Source organism: Sesamum indicum, linkage group LG6 (assembly GCF_026168435.1).
Source record: "Sesamum indicum cultivar Baizhima isolate 11 linkage group LG6, ASM2616843v1, whole genome shotgun sequence".
Lineage (NCBI taxonomy): Eukaryota > Viridiplantae > Streptophyta > Magnoliopsida > Lamiales > Pedaliaceae > Sesamum > Sesamum indicum.
The window spans coordinates 16994213-17012267 of record NC_142662.1 but is presented as its reverse complement, the minus strand read 5'-3'; the positions used below and the strand labels follow the sequence as shown (position 1 = coordinate 17012267).

Genomic DNA, 18055 nt, shown 5'->3' with positions numbered 1-18055 from the left:
TTTTGACAAGCATATATGAAATGTTGGTTATATTATATTTGTTGTGTAACTACTATATAAATTAATTTATACTCTATTTTCAATTTAATTTATTTCTTTATTAAAAATTTTAATTAAAAAATAATTTGGTGATGATTTATTGTAAAAAATTACTAATATATATTGAGAATAATATAATTATTCAAAGTATAAGGGGTATTTTTATCCAATTAAGAGGGCAAATGTTACATTTGTTAATTTATGGGGGTAAATGTTACACCAGGAATAGTTCAGGGATCAAAGTATATTTTACCCAATTTATTATTATTAATTTAATATATTTAGTCGAGAATCCATCAATTTAAATACCATTTGAACTGTTTTTTTTAAGTATCTAGAGTTGAGTTATCATATTAATTTATGGTAAAAGTTAGAGACTTATTTATTTTTTTATTATATAAAAAAAGAAAATTATTTTAATATATTTAAATTAATTAATAGAATAATAATGCAAGTCCGCAACTTCCATTATTATTATTATTATTATATTAATTTAAATATATTAAAAATGATTTTCTTTTTATATAATAAAAAATAATTAAGCCAAAAGTTAGATCATAATAACCATATTGTTAATATTATTACTTAAATTTTATGTATTTCAAAAATCAGTCAAGAACTTTGTAAGAATATCTTTAATCATCATTATGGAAGAAAAATCATAGCCAAGCTTAATTTAATTTGCAAACAACTCCAAATGCTATATGCAATTTATGGTAAAATTAAGAGATACTCTAAATTTGATGTATATATACTTAATTTCTTGTGATTTGAAAAATTACATTTAGTACTCTTAGTATTTATTTTCGCCCAACAAATAAATCATCGTGTTAGTTAGATTCATGAAATTTGTTGATATTAGAAAAAAGATTGAATAAAAATTCATATTTATTCCGATTGACTTACCATTTGGTCAGAAAAGATTTGTTGGACTTGCAATAAATCAGTCGCAAGTCAATCAGAGCTAAATATGGGTTTTTATTCATTTCTCATATACCAGTATATTTCATAAATTTTGACTAAGAGATGGATCTATTTATTTGACGAAAACAGACGCAAAAAGTACTAAATGTAATTTTTCAAATCACAAAATATTTATGTATAATTATATCTATATTTAAAAAATAATAATAATGTAATTATCCCTCAAAATCATTTTTGGAGGATTAGGCGACAAAATAATAGTAAGTGAAAGCCACTATATTATCATTATTGCAGTCCAAATATTTGCACTCATAAAAAGTTGGTGAGGATAATATTGGATAGAGCTTTAATTATAATTTTTTTTATACTTAAATCAATGAAATCATTATGAAAAATAGTTTGAGAATACATATGATAAAAGAACATATTTGGTGTTTGCAGCCTATGTTATTTATAGAAATGAATAATTTATATGATTGAACAAGTACAGTTGATTTAGCGATGACCGTACACATAAAGATTGGTGTGGCCTCGAAAGATATCATATGTTTACAGTTGCTCAAATCGGTTCTATCAGGATAGTCAGGTGTGGATAAGGTTTCGTACATACTATTCACACTAAGGTACGTGAAAAATATTATGAAATTACAATTTTACCCTTGGCATGCAGAATTATTCCTCCAAGCAGCGGGCGATGCATGGAGCCCACAATCCCCAGAAACTCAAAAGTGAATTCAGATAAATGGTTGATGGATTTGAATGTAACGTTGGGACAAACTTCCCATTTGTCGATCCTACCTTACTTTTACTTGTTTGACACTATTATTGGAGCCATGCCTAGAGGAAAATCCTATTTGCACCAAACGACAACATGACTGCATAAAACGACACACCCACCATGGCAAAATAAGACCAAGTATAGGATATGGTATAGATATGGAAGTGTTTGATTTGAAAGTTTGAACACCAAAGAAAAATACAAAGATTGGAGGAGTCCACATCCTTAACCTATCCACCATGCTTATTTTAGCCTCTACCTACTTGTGTTTGGTGCTCACCAAACTTTAATCATCACTATCTATAAATTATGAGCTACAATTGTATATATAATGGTAATTAATAATTTCAATACTTCCAAAGTAGAATGTGACAAATCACATTTTATTTTTCTATATATTTGTGACCATTAAAGAGAATATGGTCCACAATTTAATTTATATATATATATATATATATAAATATATTTGTAGCTTGCAATTCTTTTTATGCCCACATATCTAAATCTCACCTATATGTCTACAAATCCTTTTTTTTTTTTACAAAAGACTTTTTTTTGGATCTTGCAAAATAATTATTTTATTATCTAAAATTAGAATTATTTGATACCATATATACCATCTTATTAATATTTTATTTTATTTTTATTAATTTGAAGGGTATTCAGAACTTTTTTTTTATTTAAAAGCCCTAATTCAGAAACCAATAAGAAAAAAATCGAATTGTAATTAACTATCGGTTAATAATTATAAAGAGTATATATTTTTGTAAACATTTACAAGGAATTAATAAAAAAACTATGCTAATGAAGTTTAGTTTAGTTGGCGAAGTTGAGGTTCCATGACATTTAAGGTCATAGGTTCGAACTCCACCAATACTGCAATATTAGATATTCGACATCAATGATTGTAATCAAATTATTTTTAAATAATAACAATTATCGCTTTCATCTAAAAATAATAATAAAAGAATCACAAATAGTACTCCACTTTTTATTTTTTTTTCTTAATCAATAAATAATTAGTTTCGAAAGGTATCGTTCCGTCTCGATAGAAAAAATTAAGAAAAAAATCCAAAAAGAAAAGAAGAAAAATAATTAATAAGTATTTTTTTCATAAGATAAACATGAATCCATATCAATAATTGGTGTTCTTTTCAACTTGGAATAGGGAAAGTGTGGTCATACCTAATTATCCTAAGTTGTTAATTAATTAGAATAATAAGCTTTAACAAACACGCTTATGAGTAAAGTACCAAACCCGCTTTTAATAAAATAATTTCCTATTTAAGCTACCTACTGCCTGCTACATTCCTGGTCAATTAAATAAGAAGGAAGGTAGAGGGCCCCTAATTAATTTAGATTATGTATAAATAATTATATATATATCCACTCAATTATTATATGTAGTCATCATCATGACCTATATTGTTATATTTAATTCTTCTTTTAATTATTTTTTGCAACTTAGATATCAAATACATATATATATATATGTAATTAAATATCAGCTATCGAAGCACACTTGACGTGAGAGCATAAATTTATTACTTTTATTATATTTATTTAATTAAATAAAATAGATAACTGATTAAAATCGATAAAATAATTTCACTCTGAATGCACACAAATAATTTTTTATATATAAATAATTATTTGAGAAGATTGTAATTCATGAAAGAAATAAATATAATCAAGGGTATTTTAGTCAATGCATATTTTGTCTACCGAAAAATTGACTAATTTATAATAATACAAAAAATAATTTAATTAATTTATTTAAAAAATATTTAAAATAATGTTAAATAATATTATATAGGGGTATGTTATGATTAATTTGAATATAATAAGAAGCTACCAAAAAATAAATAAATATATAGAGTTAAGCAATGGAGGACAACCTACTCCCATGTTTTTTGGCCATCTTTTATTTTGTATTATTTGTCAACAAGACATAGACTAGATGACAAGGTATGATTGCACGGGAAATTTTAATTCAAATCGGGTGTGGTCAGATTTTAATTAATTATATGATAAATATGATATATTTATTATATAATTGATATACAATTTAAATAGATTGATAAATTACATAATAAATAGGAAAAATGCAAGCAACCCCCTTGTGATATCCCAAATGAGTAAATTATCCCCTTGTGAAAAAATAAATAGCGATTTACCTCCCTATATTTTTTAAAATACAACAATTTATCCCCCTATGATTTTTAAAATGAAGCAATCTACCTCCCTATATAAGGAGGTAAATTGCTTTATTTAAAAAAGTATAGGGAGGTAAATTGCTATATTTTTTTCATAGTGGGGTAATGTGCTCATTTTTAATATCACAGGGGGATAAATTGTTATTCACCCCATAATAAATATACTACACTTATTATATGATTGGTTCAATCCATATCATTCGATATGAATAACAAATTTTGGCAACGGGGGTTCGTCATTGCATTGCCAAGTGAATTGAAAAGGGCTCTCCTGAAATTTATTATAATTATAAATATCTTCTTCTTATTTGAAAAATTACAAATACCTTCATGAAATTATAAATATTCTAACATATACTCTCAATAATAGACTGCCACAATAGAGTATTTGTTAGGGTATTTGTAGTTCGAGAGATATTGATAATTTTTTGAATAATGAAAAAGTATTTATAATTGTAACAAATTTTAGGTGAGCTCGTCCGTAATTTACTCTAATTTTAAAAGTAGAAAACCTAAAACGGATCGTCCAGAAAATTTAGGTTATATTTGCATGGAATGATTTGGATTTGAGAAAATAAATCGAGCAATATTTCATAAAATATAGTTCAAAATGAAAGTCGAAGAATCTGAAATCCTTACCTTCAAATCCGACTATCCAAACACAACGCTAGATGAATAAGTTTTTTCTTTTTTTTTTTCTAAAAAAAAAAGTCGGATAGCTCCAACTTCGATTACTATCATGGACCAAGGTACACCTTCAAAATTATAAGTCGCTTACAAGGGTACTTATAAATTATCAGCAAATGCAATCACAACATCAGAACAAAAACAAACACAATCTTTTAATAGAAAATAAGTTATTTTTATTAAATTGATTCGACATGAGTTTGCAAATTAATCTGGTTCTGGATGTACAGACATAGATTGGTGAATCCATACTAATTAATATAAAATAGAAAGTCACATTTCACTCACAACTAACGGTTTGCGACACTACAACACTAAATTTTAAATATGAATAATATCATTAAATATTCATACCAATATAACTACTTATTTATTGGAATAGTTCACATTATTTTTCAATTGTCGATATACTATTATATTTATCCTCCGAGTTTACTCATTTAATCACTTAACCAACTTCTAATTTTATATTAATTTTTAATTTTAAAATTTATACTATATCTATCTGAATATGTGTACATAAATTCTGTGTGCCACGCTGGCTAATTTACGTAAAAGCTCGAATGTAGTCCAACAAGGCAACAAGACCAGAAATCTTATATTTTACTGGTGTGTTTGGTTTAGGGCATCAAGTAGATTCCATGTTTGGTTAGGTTTTGGATTAAAAACAGTACTGAGCTCAATAATTGGAAATAAGATTTTGAATTATATATTGCTGGAAGACTTTGTTCTGTAATGATATGCAATTAATGGTTGAGAATTAAATTAAATTAAATTGTTCGATATTTGATTGAAGTTAATCATTAAAAGCTGGTATTAATTCGATTTGTTAAGTTTAGGAAAATAATCTTGAACAAAATTTTTTATTTGATAAACTTTTAAATTCGACACGAGTTCTATTCGATTAATGCAAAATAATAAAATATATAATTAAAATATTAGATTATTCAAGCTCAATTCGTATTTGATCCAACTAAAATTCGTTTGAGCTAATTAGAGTAATAATTAGATTAAGTTTAGATAAACTTAGATAATTATATATACGACTCGGTTCAGGTCATTTACAACCCTATATATAGTATGGGAATCACACAACTTCTGCCTTATTCCCTTTTCTTGTAATCATGTCATATATTTTCGATAATATATTTATTTTATCAATTAAAAGTTACTCATATCAATACATATATATTTTTTATATAAATGATATCCCCTCAATTATTTTTTCTAAAGCACAAAACAAGGGATGTAGGGCTTTAGTTACACAAACCAGTTGGACTAACCATGATGACCCATGAACAAAGTATTAAGCCCATAGCTCAAATCTTTACAACTAACTTAACAGGCCAAAAAATGAGCCCGATATAGCAAGGTGACTCAGCGGATTACAAAGATTCCACATCACAAGGATTTTTAAAGTCTTGGGACACGTCATATTGAAATTTTTTAACAAACTCTTCTTAGATCTGCAGTGGCCGACTTGGTAAAAATAAATTATACAAACTCGCTGAACTAAGGCTGACTGGGAATGACTCATTCCAATGGTCATATCTCCTTTCAGATAAGTCAAAATTTTCATCCATTTTTTTTGTTAGTTAACTAACTCATCTTTCACACGGTGTATCTTATGTTGCAACTACTTCCAAATTTCGCTCTCATCTGGCTTATAAATAGAGGTCATTATGCAGCCATAAGGGTGACAAGTATAACTCATTCTTATGCACTATTCTCTCTTGTTTTTACCAAGTTCTTGGCATATTTTATACTCCACACACTCTTTATTATATCATTTCAGTATTTCAACGTCTCTCAACTATTATTATACCATTATTCTCATATTGCATCAAGTTTTATGATATTTATCCTTTAAATCAATTTGCTAATTTAAGTATCGTAGTGTTAACCTCTATTTTGTAGATTAGTCCTTCTTTGATGTTAGAAATATTTGTGAAGATCCTTCGACTATCGTGGTGCTACTAGACTCTAGTACACGCTATTGACACTGTCTATTGGAACGCTTGAACTAAAGGCGTGAGAAATGGACAATTCTAATAATGCATGTAACAATGGCTCCTTTGTGGGAAACACTTCTTCTCTGTTGTAGCGGGATATAACGCACCACCTTAGGATCAGACCTTGGGGGAGTCCAATGTTCCTGCTCCCACTATCAATTCATTGGTCTTACCATCTGTCTTTGCTCTATTCTTTTATGAATAACTAGCAGGTTCATTGATGCTGTTTTCAACACAACCTTCCTTGACCTTCTTGCTCCTACTACAAGCACGAGAGTAGGTCAAACGCCTCTACCTGTTGTTGGCAACTCTCTTTTTTGTGAACAACTCAACAGGCTCATTGCCATTGAGGCCAACTTACCCTTCGATGATCTCCTACTCTTATTGTCGATAGAGGAGTAGGGTAGACGCCATACTTGGAGAAACTCAACGCCTAAGAAGGACAAAAAGACAACCCCTGCTCTGCTCCAACACTATGGACTTCACCTTGTTGATCCTAGAACTTCGTCAGTAGGTAAGAAAGGAGATTCCTCACCTAAAGCAAGGAATCCCCTTCAGCAAAGGGATGATGGCTCAAGAACATCCTGCCGATTTCATAGCACCAACACATCTACCAACATTTTTAGAGTGTTACAAAGTATAAATACATTAATTTAATTTAATGTTATGAATAAATAACTTCATAATATTTATATTATAGATCTAAAATTATATTAATAGTAACATAATTAGTAAAGATATAGAATATATGAAATTATCTAAACACTTACACATAGATTACTATAGTTACATTTATTAATTTAAAAAATATCATTGAATTATGAAAAAGTTCAATATTCTTAGAGAATTTTAAGAGTATATTTATATAGGGAAAGTTTTTATTTTGAATTAAATTATATAATAAATTCATATAAATATATATAAACATTAAAATGTCATTCTATAGAAATGTGAGAGTTATTATGAAAAATATATTTGATGCAAGCAAAAATTGGTACTCTTGTCTAGTTGAAGCTCACAGCAATGAAATAAAATGGTAGAGTACAAGTGAATAAATGAAACTGATATTACTCGTTAATTGTATACAAATAAGAAATTGGAGGTAGAATTCATTCGGTTAGATAAAATCGAATATCTCACGAATTTGTTAGAGGATTCCCATGAAGTTGGTAAAATATTATCTCAAGTGGTTAGATAAGTCAAAATCCACGATAAATTCGGTTGACGGTCATTTCCAAGCGATTGAAGTTTCTCTACGAATTTGATGGATGATTATCCCTCAGCGGTAGAAGGATCCACGATCCTCGGGGATGGTTGGAGTCAGCTACGGATGAGGATGTCTTCTGGTGATAAGGATGCCAACATGGAGTTTCAGAGAGGTGGCTAAGGCGACGCTTTTCCCCAGTCGAAGCCCAAACTTTAACGATTTAGGGGCTTTGATTGGGTGTGCAACATCTCCCACGGAAGCGGCTGATACTTATTTGATTCTGTAGGATATGTTTTCAGATATCCTATTTGGATGCCACCTAGAAAACCCATGGGCACTACGTGATATGGGGTTCTACTTTGGTCAGGGAATTCTAAATCCCTAAGTTTTCTTGTGAGTCTGTGAGGCACTCTTGGATCTGAGCCTCCTCGAATTTGGATCATTTGGGCCTTTTGGGGTCAATTTACTTCTTCTCGACACCTTCTGTCGGACTCCATGGAGGTTCTGGCTTTTTTTTATGGAACCTTGGGCCTTTACACGAACTAGGCCTTGAGGGCATCTTGAGTCTTGCATTTTTTGGGCTCTTACAATTTCTTTCTTCCTTTGAATTGCTTGGGTCTTTTTAGCTCAGCCCATTTTTACATACTTGAACTAATTCGGCTGAGGGCACCTTGAGTCCTGCATTCTTTGAGCTCGTATGATTTTTTTCTTCCTTTGAACTACACTCGGGCTACTTTTATTAATTCGTCACTAATTTGAGTTTTGAAGGTTTTAATATATTTTTTACAAAGTCTAATTATTAAAGCTTGGAAAAGTCCAAAAAAATCGGTGTAATTATTTTAATAATATCAGAAAAAAAAATTACACAAGTAGTGTTGTTCTGAATTTTTCAAAAATACAGGCGGCACCGTGATTTTTAATCGCGGTGCTACCATTTTTATTTTAAAAAAAATAGAAGAAATCGCGATGCCTTTTCTTATTTAAAAAAAAACAAAAATTTAGTGCCACCGCGATATTAATTCCCAGTGCCATTTTCTATTTAAAAAAAAATAGATATTTTTGTCCCTAAGGATTGTGCCTATTTCATCTTCAAATTAATACTACACATGGTTTATCAATTAATATGATGCGGATGGTTTATCAATTTAGAAATCAATTTAGATGGTTAATAATATGGGTATACTACATTAATATTTTTTGAGATTAGATCAAATTACACAAACACCGTCTGTGTTTTATATTAAATTAAAATTATTTTTCTATAAAAATATATTCTAATAATAATAATAAAAAAAAATAATTTTTTGCTCGATATCGTTACTTCAATTAAGTTACGCGATATAATTGATGTCAATTTTGATTTTATTTCTTTTAAAATATAAGTTACGAATAAATTTGCTCTTAAATATTTTAATTAGTTATTTACCTTCTTATTATATTATGTCGTTTCGAATAATATTTAATTGTGTATGTATATTATCATCTTTAATTTCTTCTTCCCTTTTTTTTTTTAAGTAAATTACAATGATTTCTATTAAAATTTGGTATAATTATAAATATTTTTTTATTGTTTGAAAATTGTCATCAATACCCCCTGATCTTAACAACCATCTAACAATTAGCTCAATTAATTAGTTTTCGAAAGTACGTAATATAATAAGAAGATAAATGACCAATTAAAACATTTAGGAGCCAATTTATTCGTAATTTATATTTTAAAAGAAATAAAATTAAAACTGACAACAATTATATCACGTGACTTAATTGAAGTAATGATACCGAGCAAAAAAATTATTATTAGTAGAATATATTTTTACATGCAAAAATAATTTTAATTTAATATAAATCACAGATGGTGTTTGTGTAATTTGATTTAACCTAAAAAAATATTAATGTAGTTTACTCATATTATTAACCATCTAAATTGATTTCTAAATTGATAAACCATCCGTATCATATTAATTAATAAACTATGTATATTATTAATTTAAAGACGAAATAGACACAATCCTTAGGACAAAAACATCTATATTTTTTTTATATAGAAAATGGCACCGTGAATTGATTTCGCGGTGCCACTGAGTTTTTCTTTTTTTTTTTTCTTTTAAATAAGAAAATAAATAAAAATGGAAGCACCGTGATTAAAAATTGCGGTGTCGTCTATATCTTTAAAAATTTCAAAACAACACTAATTTTGTAATTTTTTTTTTAATATTATTAAAATAATTTCTCCAAAAAAATCATACACAATCGGCTCGACTCGAGTGTTTTTTCTTGCTTCGAGACTTCACTTAAAGTAAATTAGCCCTAAAAAAAAGACAAATTTTAACATTAGTTGAGACTTTGAATTGGGTGAAATTTGGAAGGTCCCAGTTCCTAAACCCTCTATTGTGTGATGCTCTCTATCCTGCTTAAACCTCTGCACTTCACATTTCCCCGTCGCTCTGCCACCGCCACCGCCACCGCTGCCGCCGCCGCCGCTGTTAGGGGCATGAGCTCTTCCCTCGACTCCGGGGGCTTGACCCAGCGAATGTTTCAGCTCAAGGTCGACCCTCTCACTGGAAGATCAGAATGGGTCGTTATTGAAGAAGAGGAAGAAGATATTGGGAACCAAACTACTCCAAAAGCCCTTCTTGCTGCTACGTCGTATCTTGACATGCTTAATGATTCCCGCCGCAACAGAGCCTTCCGTCAGGCCATTGACAAGACCGTCACTGGACCCTGCCATGTTCTTGATATTGGGTACACTTGGAGAAGATTTATAATTTAAAATTAAAAAAAGAAAGATAATTTTGTTAGCAATAGTAATGTTCACTCATTTTGCTCGGTATTCTTGGAACTTTGTGTAAATGGGAATAGGACTGAATTTAGATTATTGTATAGCAAGGAGTAGAGTGCTATTATATGATTAATCAAGCTCATTTTCAATATATCTTATTATCCTTTTATGTGTTCTTTTTGGTTAAAAGAAACTAGAAAGATGGAAAATGAATTTTGAGTTTTCACAATTACTGCTCATAAACCAGATTTAATAGCCTGTGTTGGAAAAAATGTTTGAAATTTATGCTTGGAAATCCAGACCTGGCATAACCTTTAATGCTGCTGAGATCAGCTAAATTCCTTGATAAGTGGTTGTGATGCGAGTTTTTTTATGGGTAAGACTTAGGTATGGGTATATTTTGGACAGTGCAGGAACAGGATTGCTGTCAATGATGGCAGCTCAGGCCATGGGCCTTTCTGATTCAAAGGGGAGCTCCGGTTTAAATGGGATGGTGACAGCTTGCGAGTCATACCTTCCCATGGTAAAATTAATGAAGAAGGTTCTCCGGGCCAATGGCATGGATGGAAAAATACGCATCATAAACAAGAGGTCAGATGAGCTGGACATCGGAGTCGATATCCCTTCACGTGCTGATGTTCTTGTGAGTACAAAGTTAATGATACCTATGAAACTCTGCTGGTAATAATCCTTGGCGTTAAGCATAAGTTTGGACTCTGTAGTGTAACTATAAATGTACTTGTAATTGTGGATAAGATGGTTGTTGCCTATGGATCGTCATCCGATCTCTTGAAAGAAGAAGATCATGATTGATACAAACATCTTCGTGTAGATTATGATGAACTGTTCTTAAGCAAAAGCACAAGAAGCACTTTCTGCTTTTCTCCCTTCCTTGAACTTAAGAGCAGAGGTTATGCGTCTCTGTTTGAATGCATTATTTCCCTGTATGATGTCCTTTGAGTAACTGGCATGCTGGCTAAGTCACCACCAAAAATGTGCGAGCATCTGTACTTACTTTGATGTGTACTTCAATTGTCTATTATTCAGAATGTCCTCTCCACACATTTCTTTAATGTTATTGAACTGCATAAGTAGAATAATTCCAATTTTCAGGTGTCTTCCATGATGCTGTTCAACTCAGTGCTGTGCATCATTACCTGACTATATGCCATTTAGTTTTGATAAAAGAACTCGTATGGCAGAATTCTTTCGGTGCATTTATGAGTGTAGTTGTGACATTAATCTTCTCTGTGGTTGTATGTTATTATGATGCAGGTTAGTGAGATCCTAGACTCGGAGTTATTAGGTGAAGGGCTAATTCCAACTCTACAGCATGCACATGACAAACTATTAATAGAATATCCCCAAACAGTACCTTACCGTGCAACAATTTATGGTCAGGTAATTGATAAAAGCTACTCTGTTCTCCAACAAGTTACATATTTGCTAACTGACCTCAGCTGGTCGATTTTCATCTATCTTTTGTGGCTCAAGACACCTCCTCCATTCTTTTAATGAGGAAATTTGGCTGACTGAGTCTCTTCTACATATTCTGTATGTTGCATTAGATAATATTTTCTACTGTTTTAGTGTCGTGCTAGAGTTTGGGTCTGACTTTGCTGGTGCATATAAACATATATGTAAAATTCCTGTGTATGTGATTTTCATTATTCCTTACAGCTGGTTGAATGCCCATATCTATGGGAGATGCATGATCTAGTTAATAGAGAGGCAGCAGTATCAGATGGCATTCGTCTTGTTCCAAATGGGATGTTTGACCTTTTAGGCATCAAAAGACAACAATACGCAATGCATTGTAATTCAATGAAAGAAGGAATCAAACTGGTAATGATTATATGCCTAATGGGGGATTCTTCCTTTGCGTAAATAAATGTTTGTTATCCTATCAAATTTATATTAACATGCATTCTGTCCAATCTGGTACTTTTGTCCAGCTATCAGAGCCCTTCAAAGTTTTTGATTTTGACTTCTGGAGAAGGCCGGACAGTTCTCGTGAAACTGAGCTGCAAATAAAGGCTACCAATGATGGTACTGTTCATGCTATCATCTCATGGTACATGATTTTGCAAGTAGGTAATTTCTTACATGTATTACCCAGGCTCAATTATGAAAAAGTTGTCCTAATGCAGGTGGTTGCTTCAGCTTGACAGTGAAGGAACAATCTTCTACTCTACAGGGCCAGATTGGGTACACTGCCCTTCTGATTTGAAAGAGTTAAATTCATCCTTCCCAAGTAAGTTAAGCCAGTCGTTAGTATTCTTAAACATGCATTTATCAAATCAGGAAGTATTCTTGATGTAATTAAATTGTGGTACTGGTCAACCTTTGCAAAACTGACTTCAGAAGGTAGAGGCAATACTTTTTGTTTGTAATTTACGCCTTTTGAAATTAAGGTTTATGCAATAAAGTAATCCACTGTGAAGATGTGCCTATATATTGTGCTTCACTAGGCTCTGGGAATTGGTGTGACCATTGGAAACAAAGTGTTTGGTTCACCTCAAGCTCAGGTCTCCACGTGTTTAAAGATGAAGAGGTTTTGTTACATGCTGTTCATACTGAAACGAGCATCTCATATCAATTCGAGACTTCACAAGACAAGAAAAGTGTCACACTGCATGATTTCTGTATTCCGGATTGTCAGATTGTTCTGCCACCAGAAAGAATTGCTTTATATGGAGATAACTGTTGGAGATGTTTAATGCTTAATGCCCTCCGGAAAGCTGTAAGATTGTTTCATCCTTGACAGAGTATAATTATTCAAAAATGCTTAATTCTACCACTGATCTGACCTCCAAAAGTGAATATATGGCTTAGACGTGTTAGAGGTTGTTTTGCCTTGAGTTTAGTCATTTCTTATTTTGCAGTTTGATTTATTCTCTGCTTTTTGCTCTTTATGTTGACCCTCAGTAGTTATTCATTTCCATCTAATACTCCTGTTTCTGGACCAAGACCGGGGACGCTTCATGAACATGAAACGCTTGCTCCCTAATTGAAACACATCAAGATGTGCAATAATGAACAAAATGAGTTTTGGCCAAAGAAGTTTCTTACCGTTGCATTTGGTTGAGTGTTCTCTTTCTTAGTTTTTTTGAATGTGTATGTTTTTTCCCATTAATGGTGAAGTGGAGTTTACTTTTCTAAATATATGATGTGATGTGAATGGTATCTAATTGTTATTTCATTCCCCTAGACCCAATTTTTTGCCTCTTGTATTAGTTCCAATTCTAGTGGTAACAATTCAGACAATACCCTGCATAGTCTACACTGAGGCTTTGTGGTGCTCTCATTTATGTCAATCTATTCGTAGCTCTCCATAGTTGCAGACATGCTTATACCTATTACCTATCCAGCTTTGCTGTTGAAGTAATTCAAAATTTTCATTGGGTTTGCCTGTAAACTTTCTGCAAAGTATTTACCTCAACATGTTGGAATGCATGAGCAGAAATTTCTGATTATTGTTGCTCAGATCTATAAGGAATTTCATTATTCTTTCTATTCCTTACCTCATGTTTTCATCTATTATTTGACTTAAACTTTTCTTCTATTTTCTTTTCATTTTTCAGTTGCGTCAGAGTGTACATCAGTTGTGTTTAGTTGCAGATGATAGCATTTTCTTGGCAATTGCTGTTGCTCATCTTTGTAAGAGTTCACATGTGATTCCCTTGTTTCCTGGACTTGGGAATAAGGGTTCAGAATATCTGCAAAGAGTTGCTGCAGCCAATAACTATACCATGGATCGCATAGAAATTCTAAAGAAGAAGGACCTGCAATCTACTCTACAAGATTCAAATCAGAGAAAGGTAAACAAATTCATATTTAGATCTTTCACATAAAAAATTTCTGGGTTTGAGAATGATCCATTGACGAGCTAACTTGTGGTACTTTAACATATCTTCTTGGCCATTTATCATGAATTATCTCTTTCCTGATCTAATGGCTGTTGCTAATCTGCTTTAAATACTTGAATGGCATATCTATTCTGCAGATTAGCTTGTTTGTCGCGGAGCCATTTTACTATGGAAATGATAGCGTGCTTCCCTGGCAAAATCTGCGATTTTGGTAGGTCTTACAGCTGACTTTCATTGGTAGCTTTTATGATTACTAAAGCAGCATAGTGTCTAGCCCTGAGAAAAATAAGATCAGAAAGATGATTGGATCCCTTTTAGGATGATGTGAGATTCAATCTCATTATTTGACTTTGTATGAGCCACCAATTCTTCTTTTCCGCTATCTTCCTAACCACCTCATCCTCAGTGTTGCTCTATATTTGAACCATTGCTCTCTTCTCTCCATTCCGGCACCCATCAACAGTTAAAGATTTCATGCACCAGCAGACAAAATTCCATCCAGTTTCTGACCTCTAAAAGTTAATCAACAAATGTTCGTTACTTCTCCAAGTAAAACCCAGGAGGTGGGTTATGTCCACTCGTTTTGGTTTTTCCTGAAAATCAGAGATCAATGCATATTGCTGCGGAAAATGGCAATGGTAGTTCATTCAATTAAGTGAGAGTCCAGAAATCACAAGAAATAAGAAAGCTTTAATTATAGCTTCCATGGAAATGATTCTCTTCTAATTCTAATTTTCCAGCTTAATATTGTTTAAGGGAAGCTATAGTCTTTGGTTTCCTGTTGAAGATCATGATGTTTTGAGTTTCTCCATTCAAGCTCCACTTCTTTTTAGTTTCTAATCTTTTGGTCGTGAATAGTCATCGCTGCTGTTTTTGCTATCCTATAAATTGCTATTTCTAATTAACAATTTCAATTTGCTGTGTATTTCTAGTTTGCATTTAGAATAGTTAAAAAAACCAAGCTACTCATGTACAGCTCAAGCTTGATTGTTTGCTACTAATTTGACCTGTGTTCTAAACTTAGCTTGAGAATAATATCAGTTTGCTTGTGGAGCTACAGATAAAACCTATGTTTTATCTGAGCTTGAGCTCAAGCACAAGCCTGACAATACTCAGTTCAGCTTATTTGCACTGAAATCTCTGATCTGCTGTTGCAAAACAATGCCTTGAAGTTCCCTTGTTCTTTTATAATCTATGGCCCTTATGTTCTTTTAGTTCTTCTATTTTCTTATGTCAGAATTATTAGAACTTATTGTGCTCTATGCAACTGATTTGAGCCCATACAATCCCAAAAGTTTCTCCAGTATTTGGCTACGGTCATTGTACCCTGTTTCTGAAACAAATTCGTTCCCTGATTAGCTTTTGGCAATAAAATGCCTAATTTTATTTTATTGCTTCTTGGCTTTTCCAGTGCAGAAATATTAGGAACTGCTCACCTTTCTTACTCTGACCTTTTGTAGGAAGGACAGAACTTTGCTCGATTCTGTTCTTTCAAAAGATGTGCTAATAATGCCTTGCAGAGGTTTGTTGAGGGTTTGTGCAATGTACCTCCCTGTAAGTTGGTAACTTATATTCATTTCTTGAATAATTTCTACACTTGAGTCAAATCAAGAGACGGTATCCCATGACGTTCTGTAGGACCTCTGGCGAAGCCGTTGTTGCCTGAAAGAAGTTGAAGGATTTGATCATTCAGCTGTCAACATGACATTAGGAGGATGTGGAGGTTTACCCAATACAGAAGAAGGTCCTTTTCTGCCTTTCTTTATTTGGCAGTGTGGAGACACCAAGGTATTCTTGTGTATTTTTATCATAACGACCTTACATCTGTGAATTTCTATTGATATCATTGTAATTTTTATTTCAGGTACTAAGTGAAACGACAACTATCTTGGAGTTTGATTTCTCAAAGCTGATGAGCCCATGTTCTGGGAAAACTCAGGTACAAATCTCTCTCTTATACTAAAAATACTAAACGAGGTTCTTAACTTTCTTTATGGGAGTCGCATCTCACTGGCTTATTTACAGGTTCGATTTAGAGAATCCGGGATGTGCCATGGATTTGTGCTTTGGATTGATTGGGTGCTGGATGCAGAGGATAATACTGTCTTGTCAACGGGACCAGGTTCGTCCGTCTGGAGGAATCAATTTATATCCTCGTTGCTGATCCGGTTCATGCATACACTTATTTTTCCCGACTCCAGTAATGCTCTTTGCTGAATGTTTCAGATAAACGACACTGGAAGCAAGCTGTAAAGCTTCTAAATGAGCCTGTAGAGGTTGGAGACGCCCATTTCCCTTCAACAGAAATTGAAGCATGCTTTGATCCATCCAACGGTGAGCTCACTCTAAAACATGCCTTCGTCGCAAATCAAAGATAGCTTGTGATACCTGCTTCTTTCAAGAGTCTTAAACTGCTTTTTTCTGTACCATTTCCCATATTTAGATTTAGTTTGTAGGTTCCCGAAGTACTCAATAAACAGCTTCAAACATGATTACGGCCTGTCCTTCTATGAATGGTCTATTTTCTACTTTGTCCCTTAACCATGAAATATTGCGAAGCAAGTCTTGATTTGTGGGTCATTCGTTCGTGTATTTCCAGATAAAGCTTTTGTTGCCAGGAACTAATCAATTAGTTGAATTGACATCATTTCTCCTCAAGAGGCCATAGGTTCCAATCTAGTAGGTTTCTTCAACCCCACTGTTGTATGTCAAAAGAAGATAAAGCTACTGCGAGAGAGAACTCGAAATTGCCTTTTGGTGAAATTGTATGTCTTTTCGACTTACAATTCAACGTAATCCCCGTTAGCCCGAAATTCAGTGGGTGTTCCTATAAACAAAAAGGTTCAAGTGCAGTAAAATTTTTTGACATGGTTATAACGATGATATCACATGTGATCTAACAATCGAGAGAGTTTATGTAAGTACAAATTCATATGACGCGTCCCCTACATTGTTGCCAAATCTTCTTGCAAGACAAATTGCTGCAAGGGAATAAAGCCCTTGCGTAAGAAGAAAAATGGTACTTGCAAAAAAGGATTGGCATCTTGAAATATAAGTAAAAGGCAAAAAAGAAAGTTCTTGAATATCTATATCTATATATTTATAAAAGTATGAATCATTTAAAAGGTTGTTTTTCTGTTTTTGATTGGGCTAAACTAATCTTGTAATATTATCTTTTTAAAGATAAAAATGTAAAATAATATACTCATTAAGTACTATTAATTGCTTTTTAATTACACATATTGACTCTTATTAATTAGTTTTAAATTATTCATATTTATTCCTATTAATTATACTTATTTATTCATATCATTTTATTATATACTATATTTTGTAGTAAAATACACTTACTAGATAAAAATGCCCTACCGTATAACATAAAATGAAAATCATGAAAATTGAAAGGATTTAGCGTCGAGAAATTCCGTAGCATATATGTAAATGAGAATTAATTAAATCACTTGACATATTAAAAATTATAAGTTAGACGATAAATGAAAATTAATTAAATGAATTGTCATGTAAAGCAAATATTTTAAAGAGT

At 32.0% G+C, this 18055-nt stretch overlaps 1 protein-coding gene across 2 annotated transcripts; it reads left to right on the top strand.

Annotated features, from left to right (window-relative positions):
• The first annotated feature begins 10154 nt into the window (after nucleotides 1–10154).
• PRMT7 (protein arginine methyltransferase 7) lies at nucleotides 10155–17091 on the top strand. 2 transcript variants are annotated; one of them, XM_011082950.3, is made up of 14 exons: nucleotides 10155–10605; nucleotides 11051–11285; nucleotides 11918–12043; nucleotides 12323–12487; nucleotides 12598–12716; nucleotides 12793–12896; nucleotides 13114–13385; nucleotides 14227–14463; nucleotides 14649–14722; nucleotides 15972–16065; nucleotides 16150–16299; nucleotides 16376–16450; nucleotides 16537–16633; nucleotides 16738–17091. In XM_011082950.3, the coding sequence occupies exons 1-14, from the start codon at nucleotides 10259–10261 to the stop codon at nucleotides 16887–16889; spliced, it is 2247 nt and encodes a 748-aa protein (XP_011081252.1). In that variant the 5' UTR covers nucleotides 10155–10258; the 3' UTR covers nucleotides 16890–17091. The 2 variants fall into 2 exon arrangements, with proteins under 2 accessions (XP_011081252.1, XP_088738281.1); XM_088882155.1 differs by having other exon boundaries at nucleotides 10384–10605; nucleotides 11056–11285.
• The last annotated feature ends 964 nt before the right edge of the window (nucleotides 17092–18055 follow it).

Bases quoted from the DNA above. Each gene is read 5' to 3' on its own strand.
- PRMT7 (XM_011082950.3), top strand. From the start codon at position 10,259: ATGCTCTCTATCCTGCTTAAACCTCTGCACTTCACATTTCCCCGTCGC. The intron at 10,606-11,050 runs GTACACTTGGAG...TATTTTGGACAG, and splicing joins TGCCATGTTCTTGATATTGG to TGCAGGAACAGGATTGCTGT. The intron at 16,451-16,536 runs GTACAAATCTCT...GCTTATTTACAG, and splicing joins CATGTTCTGGGAAAACTCAG to GTTCGATTTAGAGAATCCGG.